General features: G+C 29.7%; 1 protein-coding gene across 1 annotated transcript; it reads left to right on the top strand.

The window, feature by feature from the left end:
- The first annotated feature begins 701 nt into the window (after positions 1 to 701).
- On the top strand, positions 702 to 14,919 carry LOC135924001 (uncharacterized). Its single transcript, XM_065459044.1, has 13 exons — positions 702 to 766; positions 1,448 to 1,634; positions 2,959 to 3,441; positions 4,473 to 4,721; positions 4,871 to 5,011; positions 5,418 to 5,555; positions 7,429 to 7,708; positions 8,378 to 8,460; positions 9,021 to 9,194; positions 10,085 to 10,243; positions 11,561 to 11,922; positions 12,892 to 12,985; positions 14,336 to 14,919. The coding sequence occupies exons 1-13, from the start codon at positions 713 to 715 to the stop codon at positions 14,917 to 14,919; spliced, it is 2,988 nt and encodes a 995-aa protein (XP_065315116.1). The 5' UTR covers positions 702 to 712.
- Positions 14,920 to 20,192: the final 5,273 nt, after the last annotated feature.

The raw sequence follows: 20,192 nt of genomic DNA on the forward strand, positions 1-20,192 counted from the left end.
TATCTTATTTACAAAGCTAATTATAACATTAAGGAAGAAAAAAACAAAACAAAAATAGTGATCATGCTAACTGAATCTAGTTTTTTTTTTATAAAAAAAACATATCTTTTTTAGTTATCTGAATTAATAAATATAGAGAAAGATAAGTGTTGTTAAATGACAAAACTCAATATATAATTCAGAAAAATATTACGGAAGATCGAATATTTTGCTTATAGATTGGTCACAGAGGTCTAGACATCTATTAGCAAACTCTGGAGGCTTAGGCACTATTTTTTTTTCTGCCTAAAATATTTAGTTAGCCGTTTTAAAGAAGAACCGGATCAAAACGAGCCGTTTGACCAACACTAGCTGGGTAAGGTTTAAATGATAAGAAAAGTGATAATTTTGAATAATCCATAATGAATAAATAAAAAAAAAAAATTTTAAGCCTTTGAAAGTCCTGAACACCCTAATAAGACTTTTTTTTGCAAATTATTTTATATTTATAATTACAAAAATTATATACCAAAAATATTTATTTATTAAAATAAAATTTTGAGACTTTTATTTTAGTGCCCATTTCTTGCAAATTCGAAATCCACGAGGACTATTTTAGATTTTGTACGCAATTATTTATAAAGAAATCTAAAACATGTAAAAAAAAAATTATTAAATAAATTTTATTCTATTATTTAAAGAAAAAAAAGTATTTCCGGAGGTAAAAAAAAACATGTACAAATGCCAAATCCTCATACTGGTCATGTGTAGGGAGTTGCTAATATACGTAATCAATTTCACACTTTTACAATAAAATATAAAGTTTTTTACAGTGCAAATGGTTATAAAATGTTTAATAATTTTATTTGATATTTAGTGTTGAACGGCTCGTTTTTAGTAGATTTCTAAAAACGGCTATCTCAATATTTCATCCATAAAAATATAATGCAAGCCTGAAGATTTTGTTCATTGAAGGAACATAAGGTGTAGTCATATATTATCGAAATTTCGAGGCTAAGGGCTATATTTTTCTGGTTAAAATATTGAGTTAGCCGTTTATAAAAATCGGCTTAAAACGAGCCGTTTGACAACACTTATAATATTTATTTTTGATTATTTAATAATTATTTTAGTCATATAAAAATGTTATTTATATGTTTATTTTAATCACATATCACAGATATATCTTTTTCGCATTTCTAAAAATACAAATTCTAGTGGAAAATTTTTTTGTGTCCTAATTAAATTATATGAGTCTGAATGTATTTTGATTATATTATCTATCTAATAAATAAAAGTGTATCATCTCAAAAAATAATTTAAAAAAAATGGAATTATATAAAAATTCAGTAAATATGAGATATTGTATCAAGAATAGAGTAAAGCTTTAAACAAATCAAATATTTAATTGTATATTTTTAATAATAAAATAAATGTATGTTATGTATTATATCAATTTAAAAATTAGGTGAACGCGGATAGTTTAGGTTCTATAGTTGATTCTCCTTCTTCATTTAGGCCACGTAGAAGTTATCCCCCTGTCGTAGATTCAGGAACCCATCTTCGAACCCAGGATAAAGTAAGTTCGATCGATACACATCAGGGCCCGACAGATGCTGGTAATAATTCTCCTCATCCACAACATCAAAATCCAAGTAACATATTTATGATAATATTCTCTAGATAGAAAATAAATTCAAATCATAATAAGCTTTTTATTTTAATACTAAAATTTTTTAAAAGTAACCTTTTATTTATTTATTTTTTCTCAATACCCCAATCAAAGCTTCGTTACCAATAGTGACTTGAATTCGGAAAATCGGGGCAAACCGAACGAACGAGCTTTTATGATTTTCTAAACCGTAACCGAACCTTTATGCCAAATCCGCTAAGAGGAGCGGCACGAACCGTTATAATTTTTTATTGAACCGGTTTAAGACCGTTTTGTTTTATATATAAATATAACTTACACTTTTACTTTTTTCCTTGGTGAGTTTTTAAATAACTATTATATATATATATTGTATGTTTTTATGTATCTATAAATAAATATATTTAAAACCTGAAAAAAAAACTTCATACAATTATGTTAAAAACCTTAACCAAACAAGAACTTTTAATTTTTTTGCATCTGAACCCGTAACATAACCAGATCCTTCATACATGAGAAGGTCTGGGGTTCTGCTTTAGATAGTATTATTAAAGGAGAATCTATTCCTAAATCGCTCTTAATACATTTCAGTGTTATAAAAATTGAAATAGATGAGCATTCACAACTCGTGTTAAAGTATAAGCTATCTATACACATTTTAAGATCATCAGGAAATATTTTTTTGAAAATCGTGTCCAACTTAAATTAGTTTATTGGGGCGATGTATCTTGAAGATGAATAACCATATACATTTGATTTAAGAGCTTTGATACTTTCTATTTAAGGCATCCAATGTATAATCATCCACTATCTTTCTGAATAGACATGCATTTAAACGTTCGTTCATTTAATTTTCAATCATAAGCTATACCCCTTTGGTTTTACTAAAATTTGGTATTATATAGTTTTGTAATCTATATTTAAAATATTCATATTTATGTGATAAAGAAAGAAAGAAAGAAAGAAAGAAAGAAAGAAAGAAAGAAAGAAAGAAAGAAAGAAAGAAAGAAAGAAAGAAAGAAAGAAAGAAAGAAAGAAAGAAAGAAAGAAAGAAAGAAAGAAAGAAAGAAAGAAAGAAAGAAAGAAAGAAAGAAAGAAAGAAAGAAAGAAAGAAAGAAAGAAAGAAAGAAAGAAAGAAAGAAAGAAAGAAAAAGAAAGAAGGAAGGAAAGAAGGAAAGAAACTATCAGAAATTCCACTATAAAATACTAATACTCTTTAAAAAAAATTGAATTATACAATTTTAAACCTTCTATTTTTAAATATGAATTATCCTTAACTATATCATTCAGAAAAATTTACATAGTATTTAAATTATATATAAAACAAGGTAATGCCAGACAACGTTCTCCCCCTAATACAAGTGGCAAAGACGCCTCTAAGAAGCAATTAGCAAATGATCCGCGCAGCCCTCAGGGTCATATTAAATTCGACAAGCCAAGACATTCTGGCCTAATCGGTGATAGAAATAGAAACAGACGCAAGTACAGTTCCTTAGGTCATCGCCATTTTCTCATAAATCCTAACTCTAATCCTAACATAATGCGTCATCAAAATCAAGTGGGAAGACGAGTGGTAAATGCCCCACAACAAAGTTTTCAATGGGAATACCCCGGCATGGTCGGCCCTGGACCGGGTTCACCCTACGCAATGGGGGATAATTCTGGAGGTCTAATATCGGCGAATAATGACCAGATACCATTTTTCACCGGTGGCGGAGGTGGATATGGCGGATTCGGAAGCTCGGTAGGAGGAGGATACAACGGTGGGAGTGGTGGATATAGTGGAGGATTTAATCAAGGATACGGAGGAGGTTAATTTATCATTATTATCCTATAATTATTATATTTCTTTCAATACAAATTTCAACGGAGCATGTACTAATTTGAAAGCTACTACTAATCTTCTTCTTCTCCGTTTATTCGCGATTTCCAGGTTTACCCAGGTTGGCCAGTTTTCCCTATGATTTAATCATTAGGAAATTCAAGGTTGGATCCGACTCTTAGCATCGGCGACACTGCCCTTTAATTTCATGGGTGGGCTCCAAAAAAAAACTTTTTATTTTTGAGACCTTTTCTCTATAGCTTACATAATTTTTATAAAAAAAAATCAAAATTTTCAGGGGACTCTTCAAATTTTTTTACGGGACCTGAGCCCCTGTGAAGCCTCTTCTCTTTTTTAGTGACGCTACTAACTATTAGTAGTACGGTAAACACTAGCGTTCCCGAATATTATACTCATTTGTAGCAGTAGTAATTTATTAAACTAATACAGCTTATCATAAATGGAGAATGATATGCTTTATTAGTTTAATGCACTAGAGTTCCCGAATATTATACTCATTTGTAGCAGTAGTAATTCATTAAACTAATACAATTTTTTTATATTTATTTGACCAAATTAAATATAATCACTTTAATTTTTATTCGACTTTAGTAATTCCTATTTTTATCCATTAATTTTATGAGTTTTATTACCCCCTTTTCATTTGTTAATTAAAATCCTATTTTTTTTGACTATTTATCGATCTCGTTGAATTTAGGGTTTTAAAAAAAATGGCCAAATCAAATATTTTATCCAGTGAAGATTTTGCTCACAGATGGCACAAAGATTTGGACATCTATTTAGCAAAATTTTTGCAGTTCAGACAATAGTTTTCTGGCTAAAATATTGAGCATGCCATTTTTGAAAAATCGGCTCGAATCTATAACCGTTTAACAACTCCACATAGAGCGATTTTTATTTTAAAAAACGCCTTAAAACTTCTTAGGTTTCAAAACCACAGGGGGAAAGACTGTGTAATTTTAACAACAACAAAAATGCATTTAATGAATAAAAAAAAAGGAGGTGGTGGATACGGTGGAAATGTCGGAAATAATAAACAACCAATAACTCAACCCACTAAGAAGCAAACGACGACTCAGTCCAAAAAATGGACTACTTCCAGATCCAAAAAATGGACTACTTCCAGATCCAAAAAGCAAGTAACTATGAATATGAAGAAGGAAACATCTTCCGTAAGGCAACCTAGGAGATACCCTCCGCGTATAAGGATAAACGATAATTTTCCACCTAGACTCACACCCGGCATAGGTAGGTTATTCATTCATTCTCTTTTTTTTTCTATCCTCCTTTATCTTTCTTTCTTTTCATTTCTTTTTATTTCATTTCATTTCATTTCATTTCCTTTTATTTTAATAATAGAAAAAATATATACAAAATAAATTTTTTTTAAAATATAGATCAAGATTTAGGACATCTGTGCAAGAGAGGCGAGCCTTTATTGAATATCATTTGCGGGCCCAGTGAAGGCATGTGTCCCATCAATTACGAATGCGATATGCGGAGAGGCTTGGACGAATTCGGAAAGTGTTGTTTAAGAGGTTTAATGAAATTATCTGATGGTTTTTTTTATATTTCTATATGATGTTCAGTCAGCAGGTTAAATAATAATATAAGATATCAAAGGAAATATAACATACATTTATTTATTTGTTTTTTAAAAATTGCACATAGGTAGAACTGTAAGAAAGAAAATATATATATAGATGCTATAGGTATAAAAATTATGATTATTTGAATATGAGAAGACGAAAATATTAAATTATGATATAATAAACAAGAACTAACCTTAGCATTTATTGAGTTTTAAAGGATAAGATCTGTAATAGTCAACAACTTTGAGTCAGCAAACGTATAAAACGTTTAATCCCGACTGTTGGTTTAATTTTAAATAAGAGAGCAATAGTTTCTAACACAATTTAAATTTTTTTTTGAAAAAATGATTAGAGGACTTATGTCCAGATCAAACTTTAGCCTTATCACGTGGAGTTTGTAGGACTAACACCTCGTCCAATGACTGTCCACCCAATTTCAGGTGTATACCTATAGCCCTAAATTTCGGAGTCGTCAATATGTGTTGCAATGGTAATTTAATATTAATATTTTTTAGACGTAAAACTTAAGAATTATCAGTTATTGCATTTAAAATGAAATTAATACTAAATTTGATGTTTAAAATAGCTGATATAACTAAGCAATAAGATTATTTATTTATATTTTATTATCACTTATTTTCTATATATTACTTTAATATTTAAAAGAACAAATTCCTTAAGGTGATTAGCGAATTAAAAATAAACAATTTTGAGTAATTTTGATTTCCATTTTTATTAACGGTTATTGCGAAAAAAAATAAATTGGTAAAAAAACTAAAAAAAAATGGCACGTGACTTTTATTAATTTTATTATAAATAGCGGCTGGCAAGGGCTACCGCAGGTCAGTGGCGTCACTAGATTTTACCCTCAATATTCGCTCTGCCTTACAAATTTTGGTCACCATCTAAAGGTCATCAATGGCCTTCTCTAAAGGCAGTCCTGATGTCACTTCTATTAATTTATATATATGTACAAAAAATACATTTTTGTCTTTACTGCTCTACATTTGCCGAAATTGTGTTAAATATTCACTTGACAATTGTCACTTTGATAGCTAATATACGATTAATATTTATTTTCACATCCCAATAAACTTCTCTGCAAGAAGAAATGTGACCCCGACGTTTATCATCCATGCTAAAAAATACTTGTACATTACCATATATGTCATGCCAATCATTTTTGCACTTTTACCTTTTCATCTAGTCACATGTTTGTCAACCTCTTCTTCTGTTAAATGTTTCAACCCCTTCTCCTCATTCTTCCTGTTCATTCTCGAAGGTTTTCTACCTAACGATCCATACACTGTCACCAGTTCCTCACAAAGCGTAATGTCCTTTATGACGGTCATGTCTCGCTTTCGTGAATTGCGGGGCAGCCACGTTCCCGCTTTTATTTTAATCGCAGGCAGATGTGCGCCCATTGGATGCCTCTGGATCTACTCCCCCCCCTCCCACCTTCATATTTTGTTATATTGATAGAAGGTAATGGAGCAAGTTTTTTATAATCGGATGTATTGGAGTAACCCTTGTAATGGAGAAAAATGAATGTATATATAAATAATAAAGATTCCTAATTAATAATATAATCCTGTCAATAATCTTTATTCATTCAAATAATCATAATTAGTATCCGTAAGGTAAATAATATAAATAAAATAAAAATTATGAAAATTGTAAAAAAATATAAAAGGAGTGTATAACTAAACAAGTGTTAACCGTTAAAATATTAAATCATCTCTACAATTATCTCGCGTTTTCATCTAAATTTACATAACAAAATTATTTATCTGACAAAAATATACTCTCTGTGCATAACCAATAATCTTGCATTGAATAATAATAAAAAATATAAATCCAACCTTGATATCCTTCATATAAATCTAGCCCATTGCCATTTCCTGTATTTAGACTAAAATCTAAACCAGATCAGAAGTCCAAATGCCGTAATAATAAAAATAATAAAAATCACGTCACTTTATCATTTTAAATATTTACCAATAAACTTATCGAATTATATAAATAGTATCTTAACAGATTGTTTAAAATTAATTAGTATCGCTTCCTTCGAAATTCAATGATAACACTTTAAGGAATTATAACTGTCTCACAAATAAGGAAATGTATGGAGTAGAATGATTTGTTTGGAGGATTCTTTAGTTATGTTTTAAAAATATGTAGAATTCATAAATTTGTTGGAAAATTTTTTAAAATTAAACAAAGAGACAGTTCGGTTTGAGTTACAAATTGTATTAGAGAAAGATTATTTTTTAATATAATAAAAAAATTAATTTAGCTATTGAAGGCTTCTTTTTCTTTTTATTATACCTATCTTATACACACAATCATCCATCTTTAAAAAGCCATGAAGCCGGGTACCTGCCCCAGTGTCATAATTCAGGATCAATTCACTTCCACCGTAAACTATACCATCCCATTATTCAATTCTTCTACTGCAAATCCTTTGATAGCCGTGGTAGCCATAACTATACCCATTCCTAGCTGCGCCGGATCTTGCATCCATGATTTCTCTTGCCCGGGGATGCAAAAATGTTGCCAGGGTAGTAATGGCTGTCCCATCTGTACTAGCCCTAATTTCCCCCAGAGCGCGTTAGAACCTACTGCTCATATATCTGGAACAAGGTTATATTTTTTTACTTTCCCGAAAAAAATAAGTTTTGTTTTGAAATAGGTTTAATTAAATTATTACTCGTTGTATTCATTATAAATAAATAAATATATGAAATTTAATCATTTGTGGGCTTGGTTTAGTATAAGGAAAATTATTTAATCTAATCATGACTACCATTTTTTTAATTTTTTTTATACTTGGATTAATATTATTTCGTTCCTTTAAAATGTTTAACACATTTAGACTATATGTTTATATGTCAAATTTTTTTTATAAAAAATCGAATTTAAATGAATATCGCCTTATAGAAATGCTTTTTTAGTAGTTGTTGTTAAAAAGTCCGATTTCCAAAGTACTATTATTGAAATCTTCGAGATTAGGCTAACAGATGTTCAAACCTAATTTGCCCATCTATGAGAGAAATCACTTGGCTTTACAAAATATTATTTCGGCTAATATCTGAATAGGTCAAATCGACCTGAATCGGACCTTTTAACGACACTACTCTTTATAGGATACGATTTTTACCCCTCCAAAGCATAGATTATCAGTATTTCGAGTTCGACAATTTAATAAAGGAAAGATATTTTATAATAAATTTCAATTCTTCAATACTAACTATATTTCAAATGTTAAAAAAAAAATTAAAATTAAAATTAAAATTAATTTTAACATTTTAGATCTAACATGGCCGATTTTAATCCACTTTCAAATAGGTTTTTTAGGCAGAGGTCGGTTATCGGCGATAACGGCAAGAATTCAGGTGATCATTTTTTTTAAAATGATTGTAAAATTGTAACCAACATATAAACCTTCATTTTTTTATATTTTACAAAAATTTACTATAGCATATTTCTAAAAGTAAAATTATCCATTTTGGAAATCAAGATTAGTTTTTATAATTTAGAAAATTTTCATTTTCAAATAATAACCGTTAAAATTTTTAATTTAATGATTACACGAATATCAAATATCAATATTTTTTAAAAAAATACAACTAAAAATGGTAAGGGGAGGGGGGTTTATGACATCATTTTAAACATTAGGTTTTAAAATTAATTCAGTTAAGTAACTATTTCTGAGTGTTTCATATATCTTGTATTTTTTTAATGTGAATTGCCAATTTTTTAAATCTTAGCAATTATTTTTTTCCTCTTGGATTAAGTTTTTTTTTGTACATTCAGGTAAGTCAAATATTTTTTAATCTGAACCTTTACATATACATTTTTTTGCTTGAGTATTTACTTTCATATTTTTGAAAGCGTTTAAATAGGAGCCTTATTATAAATTCTTATGTATGTTTAAAAAATGTTATATATTTAGGAATAGGAAATTTTATGGTGCCCGGTAACAAAGATTCGTCATTTAGAGATGGTTTAATGAGGAGTGGAAGATTGGGAAATCTAGCAAGATTTTCGAGTAGAACCCGAGGTATGCCATTGATGGAAGGATTGTATTACGATGACGAAGAGGAAATAAAGGGAAAAAATAATGAATGTAAAACAATAATATCATTTTCTTTTTTTTCGTGTTCAGAAATTCGAATAGAATAAACCGAGATCGATTGATGGACAACCCATCAAACTCCGGTGCTAAATTTTCTCTAAATAGAGTTTAAAATTCCTGAACCCGAATTCAGACTTATAAGGAAAAATTTGAACGTTTTTTAGAAAAGTTGGTATAAATCTATAAATTAAACAATTAATAATATTAGGTATTACTTTCACTTACTATCAATTAATTATTCATGGATGGATATTAATATAATCTAATATCTAAATTATAGCAAAAAAAAACTGATTTGATATATTGAATTATTTAAACAATTAGTGTCCTAATTAGTGTTGTTAAACAGGGCTAACTCAATATTTTAGCCAGAAAAATATTGCCTAAGCCTCTAGATTTTAATGATAAATGTCTATACCATTGTTCCTTCTATGAGCAAAATCTTCAGGCTTGCGTAGTATTTTTCTGGATGAAATATTGAGTTAAGCGTTCTTATATATCGGCTCAAAATGAGTCGTTTAACAACACTTGTCCTGATAAAAAGGTCGATTGATGTATGAAGTTAATCGTATTTTTAGGTAAAAACTTTCAGTGCTCATCTCTAAAATAATCGCGTTATCTTCAACGGTTGTGTTATTTAACGTAGCGTTATTATGTAAATAAATCCATTAAATTGGTATGACGATAACGCTAAATATGAAAAACATATGTTGCCGATTATAAAAAAAAATTATCTCTATTTTAGTCTTATCTTAAATTAGAATCAGCAAAGCTGCATCAAATAACGCGACGCCCGAATAATAACGCGTTCAATATAAATGCAACGTCACTCACATTCTTCCTTTTTTTTTACTATGGTCTAAATTATTTCCTAAGCACAGATTCGAATGTTTCGCAGAAGGAGCGGGTAGTCAGACGAAACCTAGCTCACAGCGATAGAAGAGACAGGAAAAATAAAATGGCATCGCAAGTTGAAAATGGAGCTCAATCCGCTTCTAATCCCGTAATGATGACGGGCTTATTTGGGGGCCAATCAGCTGGTAACAAATATTTTGATGATATATGGGAAAGTAATTATAGTAACAAGGACAATTTAAATTAGGGGGGGGGGGGGGTTATGGTATAGGAACAAAGATGCCCAAATTCCACTTACAAACGAACCTGTAGCCTTCTTTTTAATGTGTCAACGCATTTATGTCAATTAATGGTTCTATTGAAGTGGTTTTATTTGAATAGAAAGTTATACGTCATCAGATTTTCTCGAAAAGAGTGCTATTTTTGAGTTTGAAAGATCTGATTATATTTAAAACGCAGTCCAAGCAGATGTAGAGTTATCTATCCTATAAGTTTCTCCCATTTGTGTATTTTTTTAAAAAAATTTATATATTCAAGGCAAAATTACCTGAGTTTCTTAGGATGGGTCAATGACACATAATAATATCTAGATTGACGATATAATGCATTTGAAAGCATCACTGAATGCAAATCAGCTGGACCCGCCATTCTTGTAACCTGTATAGTAATTATTCTCATGTTAAAAACTACCATTAAATTGATAACTTGCTTCCCAATTATCTCGAACATGGTTTGCGTCAGATATAGGAATAAATTAGCCACTCGTTTAAAAATTTTAACAATCATATGGGAAACCAAAATGGCCTCCCAGCTCTTTTCATTGATGCACACTTTAAATGAATGCATCGTCGGTCTGGGTATTATTAAATGTCATTGGGTTAAGTACACCAGTCTACACATACTGAAAAGTATTTCCCACTTATCTTATCTTATCTTATCTTATCTTATCTTCTCTTCTCTTCTCTTCTCTCTCTCTTCTCTCTCTCTTCTCTTCTCTTCTCTTCTCTTCTCTTCTCTTCTCTTCTCTTCTCTTCTCTTCTCTTCTTCTTCTCTTCTACTCTCTTCTACTCTCTTCTAAACCAACTTTCATATAAACTCATTTGGATTTAAAATTCTCACATTTTATTTTAAAGATTAAGGATGGTGCTACACATTGATATTAAATTTTTGTCTAAACCCAATTCTTAATTCTACTTCGCTATATAAATAATATATCAGTAATTTTACACAAATACAAAACATAGTAGCCATAGGAGTATAGGCTGGACTATGCTTCATAGTTTAGCAGATAATAAAAACTCATATAATATATGAACACTCAATTTTAAATTTTGGAAGGCCTGGTTTAGACAGAATCGTATTTTTTGCATGTATAGAGTACATTAACTCTGTAAATTTCCAGAGTAAATCAAAAATAAAGGGTAGTTCAAAGTTTCTTAATCAAAATAATTTCAATATTTAAATATTGTAGGATGTTTTTTTTTAACTCAAAAATAAAAAAGCCATAAAGTCTGATCCACAGAAAAATTTCGATCAAACGGCTTATCAATTCGCCGCCGATATGGCCTCAATGCTCAAATCTAAGGACGAACTCCATAGAAGGGGAAAACTGAACGATGAAGGTTCTATTTTCGTGCCTGGAGACCAAGCAGCCATGGTTGATGGGATTTCCGGATATGAAAGCGAACAGATGAATTTAAATTTGCAACCAGAATGGATTTCAGCCCTATTTTCGAATTTATCGGGGAAAACGGGCACCGGAAACAAGAATATTGATACAGGACTCAATACAAATGGAGGGGACTATAGCGGGGTGAATGGAAATTTCATAGGAATCAAACCCAGCTATTTCAGCAATTATCAGGTAATATATTGCATAAATCGCAGTTTCAATATCAGAGAGATCTACTTAAAGGAGTAGCCAGGGGTTTTATTTGCTGTATAAATCTATTATATGTTTACTAAAATATAAAATAATTCAAAAATAAGATGGATACTGTATTGGGGTACCCAGTTGTGATACACCCCCCCCCCCCCTACCTCCAAAAAATTAAAAACACAACTGCTTTATACCCACTCCCCGTGTTAGAAGACCCTGCTATATATCATCCTTATAATCATTGCTAGTTTCTAATCATTATAAATAGTGGGGGGGGGGGGGGTGAGCTCCTGAAAATAATATAATAAAAAACGGTTAACGATAAATACTGCTAAGTCAACATATGATAATATTCTAAATAGCAACCTAATTTGCTAAGCACCGACCAATATAATTATATCTCTTATTTTTTTTAAAAATAAAAATATTTTTCTGAGAGGGTGTGGCTTTTATTATCCGGATATCTTTTCCGCTGGAGTTTTTATCTCTAAGGAGGAAGGGAGGGGGGGGGGGGGTGTTATTAATTGTTTAATTTATGATACTATTTTTTTTGAAATATATTAGAATAAATCGCAGCTGAGAATTGGAGTGTTCTATCTTAAAGTTAAATTTTAAATATTTTTGAAAACTTCAGATAGGAATCAGGGAAGATAATTCCCCGGAGAAAAAAAATTGCTCTAATAATTTTTTTTATACAAAATTATCAAGCCCATCCCTCCCCCATCAATTCTCAGAAATTGAGGATTTTTCCCAGTATCTTCTACTTACCTTAAGTAGAGCACATGCGTAAGCTGTAAGAAAAAATAAATACATTATCCATTTTAAAGTCTGATGATGATATCATAAATTAATATATGGCATTTTAGCCGTATATTTTGCGACTCTATACGCATATCTATCCCTCAATAAATTTTACATTTATTTTATTTATATATTTAAATTTATTCCACAAAGAATGAAGAGCCCCTTATAAGAGTTTCAGAAACTAAGATCGATTTAGAATCTCCCGATTCTCAAAATATGTTGAATGGCAATTCCGAATTAGATGGTAAATTTTAAAAAAATCAAAATTTTTTTATCATATGATCCAAAGATATCATTTAATTTATACAATTCCATTATTCAACGATGCCTCAAATATTTTAATGCACTGAAATATAAAAATGTTTAGCCCCCCATAATTATCTTATTTTTCTAAAAGCATTACTTTTCCTAAGAAACATATACCTATCCATTAATCGGGTGACATGGCACCTAACCCGTAGGTTATGACTTAGCGGAGATATAGACTAGATTTTTATAATATTTCGAAAAGCGAAAATATTTTTTCAAATAGTTGTAGTTGTATTTATAGTTTGTTTTTTTTGCTGCAGCTTAGAAACATTTTTTTTTAAAAAATTGTTGATTAGAGTTAGATATATTTTATATGGCAGCTCATCATGAATCTCAGCGCAAAATCGTCTAACATTTAATAAAAAATTTTTTTACTTAATGATAAATTTAAATGTAATAGGTAGTGTTGTTAAACGGCTCGTTTTGAGCCGATTTTTAAAAACGGCTAACTCAATATTTTAGCTACAAAAATATTGCCTAGGCCTCGAGATTTCGATAATATAAGTCTAGACCTTTGTTGCTTCTATGAGAAAAATCTTCAGGCTTGCTTAATATTTTTCTGGATGAAATATTGAGTTTTTAACAACACTAGTAATAGGATAGCCAAACGAGGGTACTAAATAATTAGACATTCCAATTTTAAATGAGAAAATATTAACATTCTTCTTTTTTTTTTGTAAAATATATTTATTATTTTTTGAGTCCAATTTTTAATAATAGGGGATTGAAATGGAAGTTTTAAATAATGAATAAAAACTTAAGACATATCTATCGAATATTAACGAGACTTTAAGGTACGATTAGAAAACATATTATTAATATATATGTGTTAGCGTCAATGTGAATTTTCCCGGCAATGTGTTATTTTAGAAATGTTTGAAATGACTACCCTATGGATTTCATATAATTTTTCCATGAACTTTTAAACTTAATAAAAATTTATATTAAATTTTTCATATATTTTTTTTCTATATAAATTATGAATGACTCAAAGGGTAACATCAAATATTGTCTACAGTTCATAAAATAGGTATTCCATGATGGAACATATTTCCGGTAAAATTAGATTTTTTTAAATTTAAAACAAATGAGCTCAAAAAATGATTTTAAAGTTGTAAAAATGACACGTTCCGGGGAAAAAAACACATTGATGATGCTAACATATACATCATAAATCCAAATAAAAGAAAGCTTATTTTGAAAAAATTGTTAATTAAACGTTTTTGTGGTGAGACAAACCACCTACCCATCCTTTTTTTAAACCAATTTTATTGAAATACAATAGGTTCTGATTCGAATAATCCATATTTCAACCCTCATTACGATCCATACCAGGGCGGCGCTGATAGGATGATTCAAAACGACCCCCAAATATCTTCCAATAATCCGTCCATGCCATCTTTATCTATGTATGGGATCGGATCTATGGCGGGAGGTGCTCAGCCCGGAAATCAAATGCGAACCATAGGCTCTTACCCGTCGGCCTACAATTCGTACAACTTACCTCCCAGATACTCCGCAGCGGAGAAGTACCCTTCTAATCCCGCGCAACTCGTCGAGGCCTACAAAGGCCAACATTTACCGATAGCCCTGCAAATAAAGGCGAACGAAATGAGGCTTAAATCCAAAGACAGAAAATTGGACGAATTAGGACAAAAACTCGATCGCGATAATGAAGACCAAGTAAATTCGGCCGGGGATGAATACGCTAACGACGCTTTATTCGGACTGGTTACCAAGAAGATGTACAAATCCAGGATTAAGTCAACTATGGATCCGATCCAATTTTTGCTTCCCTTCATAATGCACATGAAGGACAAAAAATTCGAGCACCATAAAATGAATCAACCCATCTTGCTCAAGGGATGAGCGAAGAAAGATACTAACATTTTTTAATATAATAATTTGTAAATATAATATATCGTTATTTGTTTGTTTTTTTTTTAAAATGTAATTACAAAAAAATCAAATTTTCGTTTTTTTTTATAAAATTTAAGCTGAAACTCTGTAAATAATTATTTTTTTAGTGTGTATATCTATCTGTTGCTATTATTACTTTTTTTTTTAAAGAAAAGAAAAAAAAATGTAATTACTATTATCATCTTTATAACATATAACATTCAGTCTAAAATCAAATAAATATTTATTTCACACATCCTTAGATCAATTTCATTTTCAATAAAGAAAGAAAGAAAGAAAGAAAGAGAAAGAAAGAAAGAAAGAAAGAAAGAAAGAAAGAAAGAAAGAAAGATTATTAGCAGTTTTAATTAAAAAAAAATTAATCAAATGTAAAAAATAAATAAACTAAAACGTCCTTTCAGAGCTTAATTTTAAGAGATAATAATAAAATACGAAATTTTCGCGTAATCCATTTATCTAGACGTATCTGGATATATATATTATATATATACTAGTAAATATCCCGTCAAAAATGACGGGAAATGAAAATTTTCTTCTTACTTTTATGCATGTTACCTGTTATTTGAATATAATATCCAATTTTTATTCTTCTTACCCCCTCATCCCTTCAGGCCAGGTATAATCCATTAAAACTAAGTTCTATGGTTTGAGTAATAATAAATTTAAAGCATTTACTTGATAATACCAATATTATTTGTTAAATATTACTGATTACTTATACCTAATATTTAATATTAAAAAAAATTTCCAGGCAAAGTACAAAGCCATATTAATTATGAAAATTCTTCCAAGCCCAATGAAAGATCATAATAATTTTGGTAGTTGAGAACTGAAATAAAATATTTAAATAATCATAATGAATTTAAAAATACAATCAAAATTCAGATTTTCATGGGCCGCCTTGGTTTTTTGATCAGGTCAAGCCCAGGCCTGCAAAAAAATTTGTTTTGGGCCATTGTCTGACCTATAATTAATAATAAAAAAATTCTCAAGCGTCCAAGCTTATAATAATTTTGAAAAATTTTCCCCAAGCCCAGCCCAATATAATTTATAAAAATATTTTCCAAGCCCAGCCCAACCCATAATAATTTTATAAAAAAAATTTATCAAACCTGGCTAACCGATAGTAATTTTCCAAGCCTGGAGATAGGTAAATCTCTAAAAACCATATCTATTTTTTAGTCTATTTTAACCTAGCTCACTCCAACCAAGGCCAATCCATTAAGACTAAGAGTGAATACTATTTTTTTGAATAAAAATATATTTAAATTAGACTTTACCTTAGGGCCATATAAATATTCTATGTTAAATATTACACCTATGCCTAATATTTAAAAAAATCCCAAGCCAGGTCCTCGCACTTGGTTTTCTTAAACCCGCAAAAGACCATAATAATTTTGATAGTTGAGGACTGAAATAAAATATTTAAAAAGTCACAATGCATTTAAAAATACAATCAGAATATGAAATTTGCATGGGCCTTGGTTTTTGATCAGGCCTTGCCATGTCTTCAAAAGAAATTTTCAGGCCAATTTCTAGTCCATATTTAAAATTAAAAAATTCACAGGAATCTTAGACTATAATAATTATGAAAAATGTTTCTCAAGCTAGGTCCAAGTCCATATTAATGGTGAAAAATATTTCCCAAGCCCAGGAAATCCCAAATAATTTATTTGATCCAGAAAAATAGGTCTGATGTAAGGGGCTTATAAGAATTAAATCTGTCTAATTTCAAAATTATAATCAAATGAAGGGTAAATTTCTGATTTACCTATGATTCTACTGGTGAGCTCCTGGTATTTATATGAAATTCATGAATACATATTAAAGTACCATTCTGAAAATATGTTCATCCTAATTTAAATTTTAAACAAACCATTTTAAATTTTGATATTTCCAATACATGCTCACAGTACACATTGAAACAATTTTACCTCTTTTACTCTTAAATTTTAATATATATATAAAATTTATTAATAAAGTATATTTAATACCATACACACCAACTAAATAATTACCCTTCAACACATGGTTTTTTGATCAGTTCTGGCTGTCTGCAAAAAAATTTCAGACCAATCTATAACCCATATTTAAAATTCAAAAATCTTAGCACCTCTATTTTAAATTTTATTCAATATGATTTCCATCACATTTTTAAATTTTGATATTTCTAATACATGCTCACAGTATACATTGAACAATTTTATCTCTTTTACTTTTAAATTTTAATATTTATATAAAATTTATTAATAAAGTATATTTAATACCATACACACAAAGTAAATAATTACCCTTCAACACATTTTTTTTTGATCAGTTCTGGCTGTCTGCAAAAAAAATTTCAGACCAATTTATACATATTTAAAATTCAAAAATCTTAGCACCTCTATTTTAAATTTTATTCAATATGATTTCCATCACATTTTTAATTTGATATTTCTAATACATGCTCACAGTATACAATGAACAATTTTACCTATCTTATTCTTAAATTTTTTTTTTTTTTGTGCTATCTTTTTATTCAATATATAGTTATCAAAAATAAAATAAAATAAAAATATTATATAAAAACCGTGGTGGGACTACAAGTTCCCAAAAAACATGCGTAATTATATTTTAAAATTATGATTTGTAGGTTTTGTTTTAAGAAATAAAATTCTTTAGGTTCTGATGTAAGGGCTCTTATCTTATCCCCTATATTTTTTAAAAACTTTAAAGTTCCACTTGGCATATGTCCAAGGGAAGAGATAACAATCGGTGTAAAAATATAATTTGTGAATTTGGAATATTTTATTGTTTTTTTTTTCTCGGCTATATCAACCGGATTAGAATTTAAATTTTTGGGGAAAGAAGATGCGCATGTGAAGTCCCAAATTAAGGATTTCCCTAAAGACCAAGGCACGGAAGTTAAGCCATCAGGTCTTAAGCCATCATCTAACGATAAATTTGTAGGCTCCAGGATGTTTGGTATTCGGGCCCTGGTAAGAGAACGGCTAATAGCTAAATTAATTGCTGAATGCCTTGCATGCCTGCCTTGACTATATACAATTTAGACCATGTCTCCCTTTGGAGTCAACTAATGTTTTACATTTGATGCATGTATGTGGTTGAACAATGTTACATCCAAGTCGATGGCCTATGGCAACTCTTAATTGTTCATCTGATAAGAGGTTACCTAGGTTACGACTTGGTAATGCTTCCAACCATTCATAACCACTAGTACAGTCAGCATTCTGTAATAGTTGAATATACTCCAAAGGGGGGTTTGATGAGATTATTTAAAAAAAATTTTTAATTAAAGGTTCGAAAATAGATTGGTGTGTTAAGATCGTGGGTAAGACAGCTTCAGATGGAGCTAAAGATACCCAGGTTGTCAAGGCTGAGTTTAAAAGGTTATCTTTAGGAGAGATAAAAGAAGATATCATGGCGTTATTTATCAAACGCGATGCCAAAAATGAGGAAAGAGATAGAAGGTTTAAAGGATATAAATCTAAACCACCCATTTTCGAGGGTAATTGTGAGAAACCCCAATTAAAATCTTCCAATTTAATATTTAAAATATTTTCTAATAAGCTTCTAAAAAATTCATGAACACGATTAATAATTTCATTATTTAAAAAAAAGGAAGGAGATCTAAAAATATGTACAATCTTTGGTAAAAATAAATATTTTTTAAAAGAAAAAAGCTCTGGTGTGAAGGAATTTCGTTTAAAATAGTTTCAAGACCTGATAAGCCTTCGAAAAATTTTTCCACGAACACCTCACAGTTGGAAAAACTGCTTAAAGGTGAACCTAGAAGATTAATTTCACTTTTTTTGATGATTTTAAACCCTTGGACTTTGAGAGTATTTGAATTTAAAAAGCATATTTCCGATTTAGCTTTATTTAGAGTAAGGCCTATGTTTAGAGAATTCTTCTCTATATAATCTATCGCTGCAAGAATATTTTTAGAAGGTCCGCAAATGGTACCATCATCTAGATACCATATGTTTAAATCTAAATTAAAAGAGGATTTTAGACAATGAACTAGGTTATGTATACCTAAACTAAAGATCAGAGGGCCCATCTCCTTGTTGAATACCTTCGTCAGAAGGAATGGTATATTCCCCGAATTTGAGAGGGGTTCTACAGCCATAAGACTGTTCAATAAATCTTGCATAAACTGGGAATTTTTCATAAAAAATGTTCAAAATGTTTTTCTGGATAAAGAATTAAAAGCATTTTTAAAATCAAGCTTACAGACTACGGCGTCTGGAGGAGGATCTTCGATATATATGCGAAGAGAGTGAGCGGCTATTTCGCATCCCCCTTTGGTACCAAAGCCTAGTTGATATGTTTGGAACATTTTTGAAGCATCAGGTTTGATGCGCTCAACGATTATTTTAGCTAAAAGTCTCCTAAAAAAAGACCCTATTGCAATTGGCCGAACTCCACCATCAAGCTTAGAAAAAGCAATTAATCTTGCGCCAAAAATAATTTGGTGAATTTGACTAGGTAAATCATTGTTCAATATATTTTCACTAAGTATTATCATTGAATTTACAAATGAATCTTGATAAGGATTTTTAGGGTTAATTAAAAATTGGAAATAAGAGGGGCGAAAACCGTCAATTCCCCCTGCAGAGTTTTTAATAAAATTTATTAATAAAGTATATTTAATACCATACACACAAACTAAATAATTACCCTTCAACTATATAATTAATTATGTTGAAATTGGTGCATAAAATTATTGTTAATTTAAATTAAATATATATGAAGAATTATCGTAAAATAAAAAGTTAAGGGGGGCTGCTTTGAAAGAACGTTTGCCTTTCCAATCGTGAAGTCGCAAGTTCGAATCCCGGTGATGGCAAAAAAAAAAATTAAAATAAAAAATTAACATTACACTATATAGTCTCCTTAAATTTTAAATACATTAAGGAGATACGAAAACGATCATCATGTGATTATGGAGATTATATATATTAGATATGATTAATCAATGAATTTTATATTTATGTTATTAAGAGTTTAAGCGTCCAAATTGCATAACTAAAATTGAGTAACTAATCTTCATGAACTATATTTCTGAATAATTTATATACGTTAGCGCCAAAGTGTTTTTTTCCGGTAATGTGTTATTTTTTTCAACTTTAAAATCATTTTTTGAGCCCTTTTTAAAAAAATTTAAAATCTGATTTTGCCCGAAAAATGTATTCCGTCATGTTTTGAATATCTAT

This window comes from Gordionus sp. m RMFG-2023, chromosome 2 (assembly GCF_954871325.1).
Source record: "Gordionus sp. m RMFG-2023 chromosome 2, tfGorSpeb1-WG-v2, whole genome shotgun sequence".
In the NCBI taxonomy this organism is placed as follows: Eukaryota; Metazoa; Nematomorpha; class Gordioida; order Chordodea; family Parachordodidae; genus Gordionus; species Gordionus sp. m RMFG-2023.

Excerpts from the sequence above, each read along its gene's own strand:
- LOC135924001 (XM_065459044.1), top strand. The coding sequence starts at position 713 with ATGTACAAATGCCAAATCCTCATACTGGTCATGTGTAGGGAGTTGCTA. Across the intron at positions 7,709-8,377 it reads GCTCATATATCTGGAACAAG|ATCTAACATGGCCGATTTTA; the intron begins GTTATATTTTTT and ends TTAACATTTTAG. Across the intron at positions 10,244-11,560 it reads ATTTGGGGGCCAATCAGCTG|CCATAAAGTCTGATCCACAG; the intron begins GTAACAAATATT and ends AAAATAAAAAAG.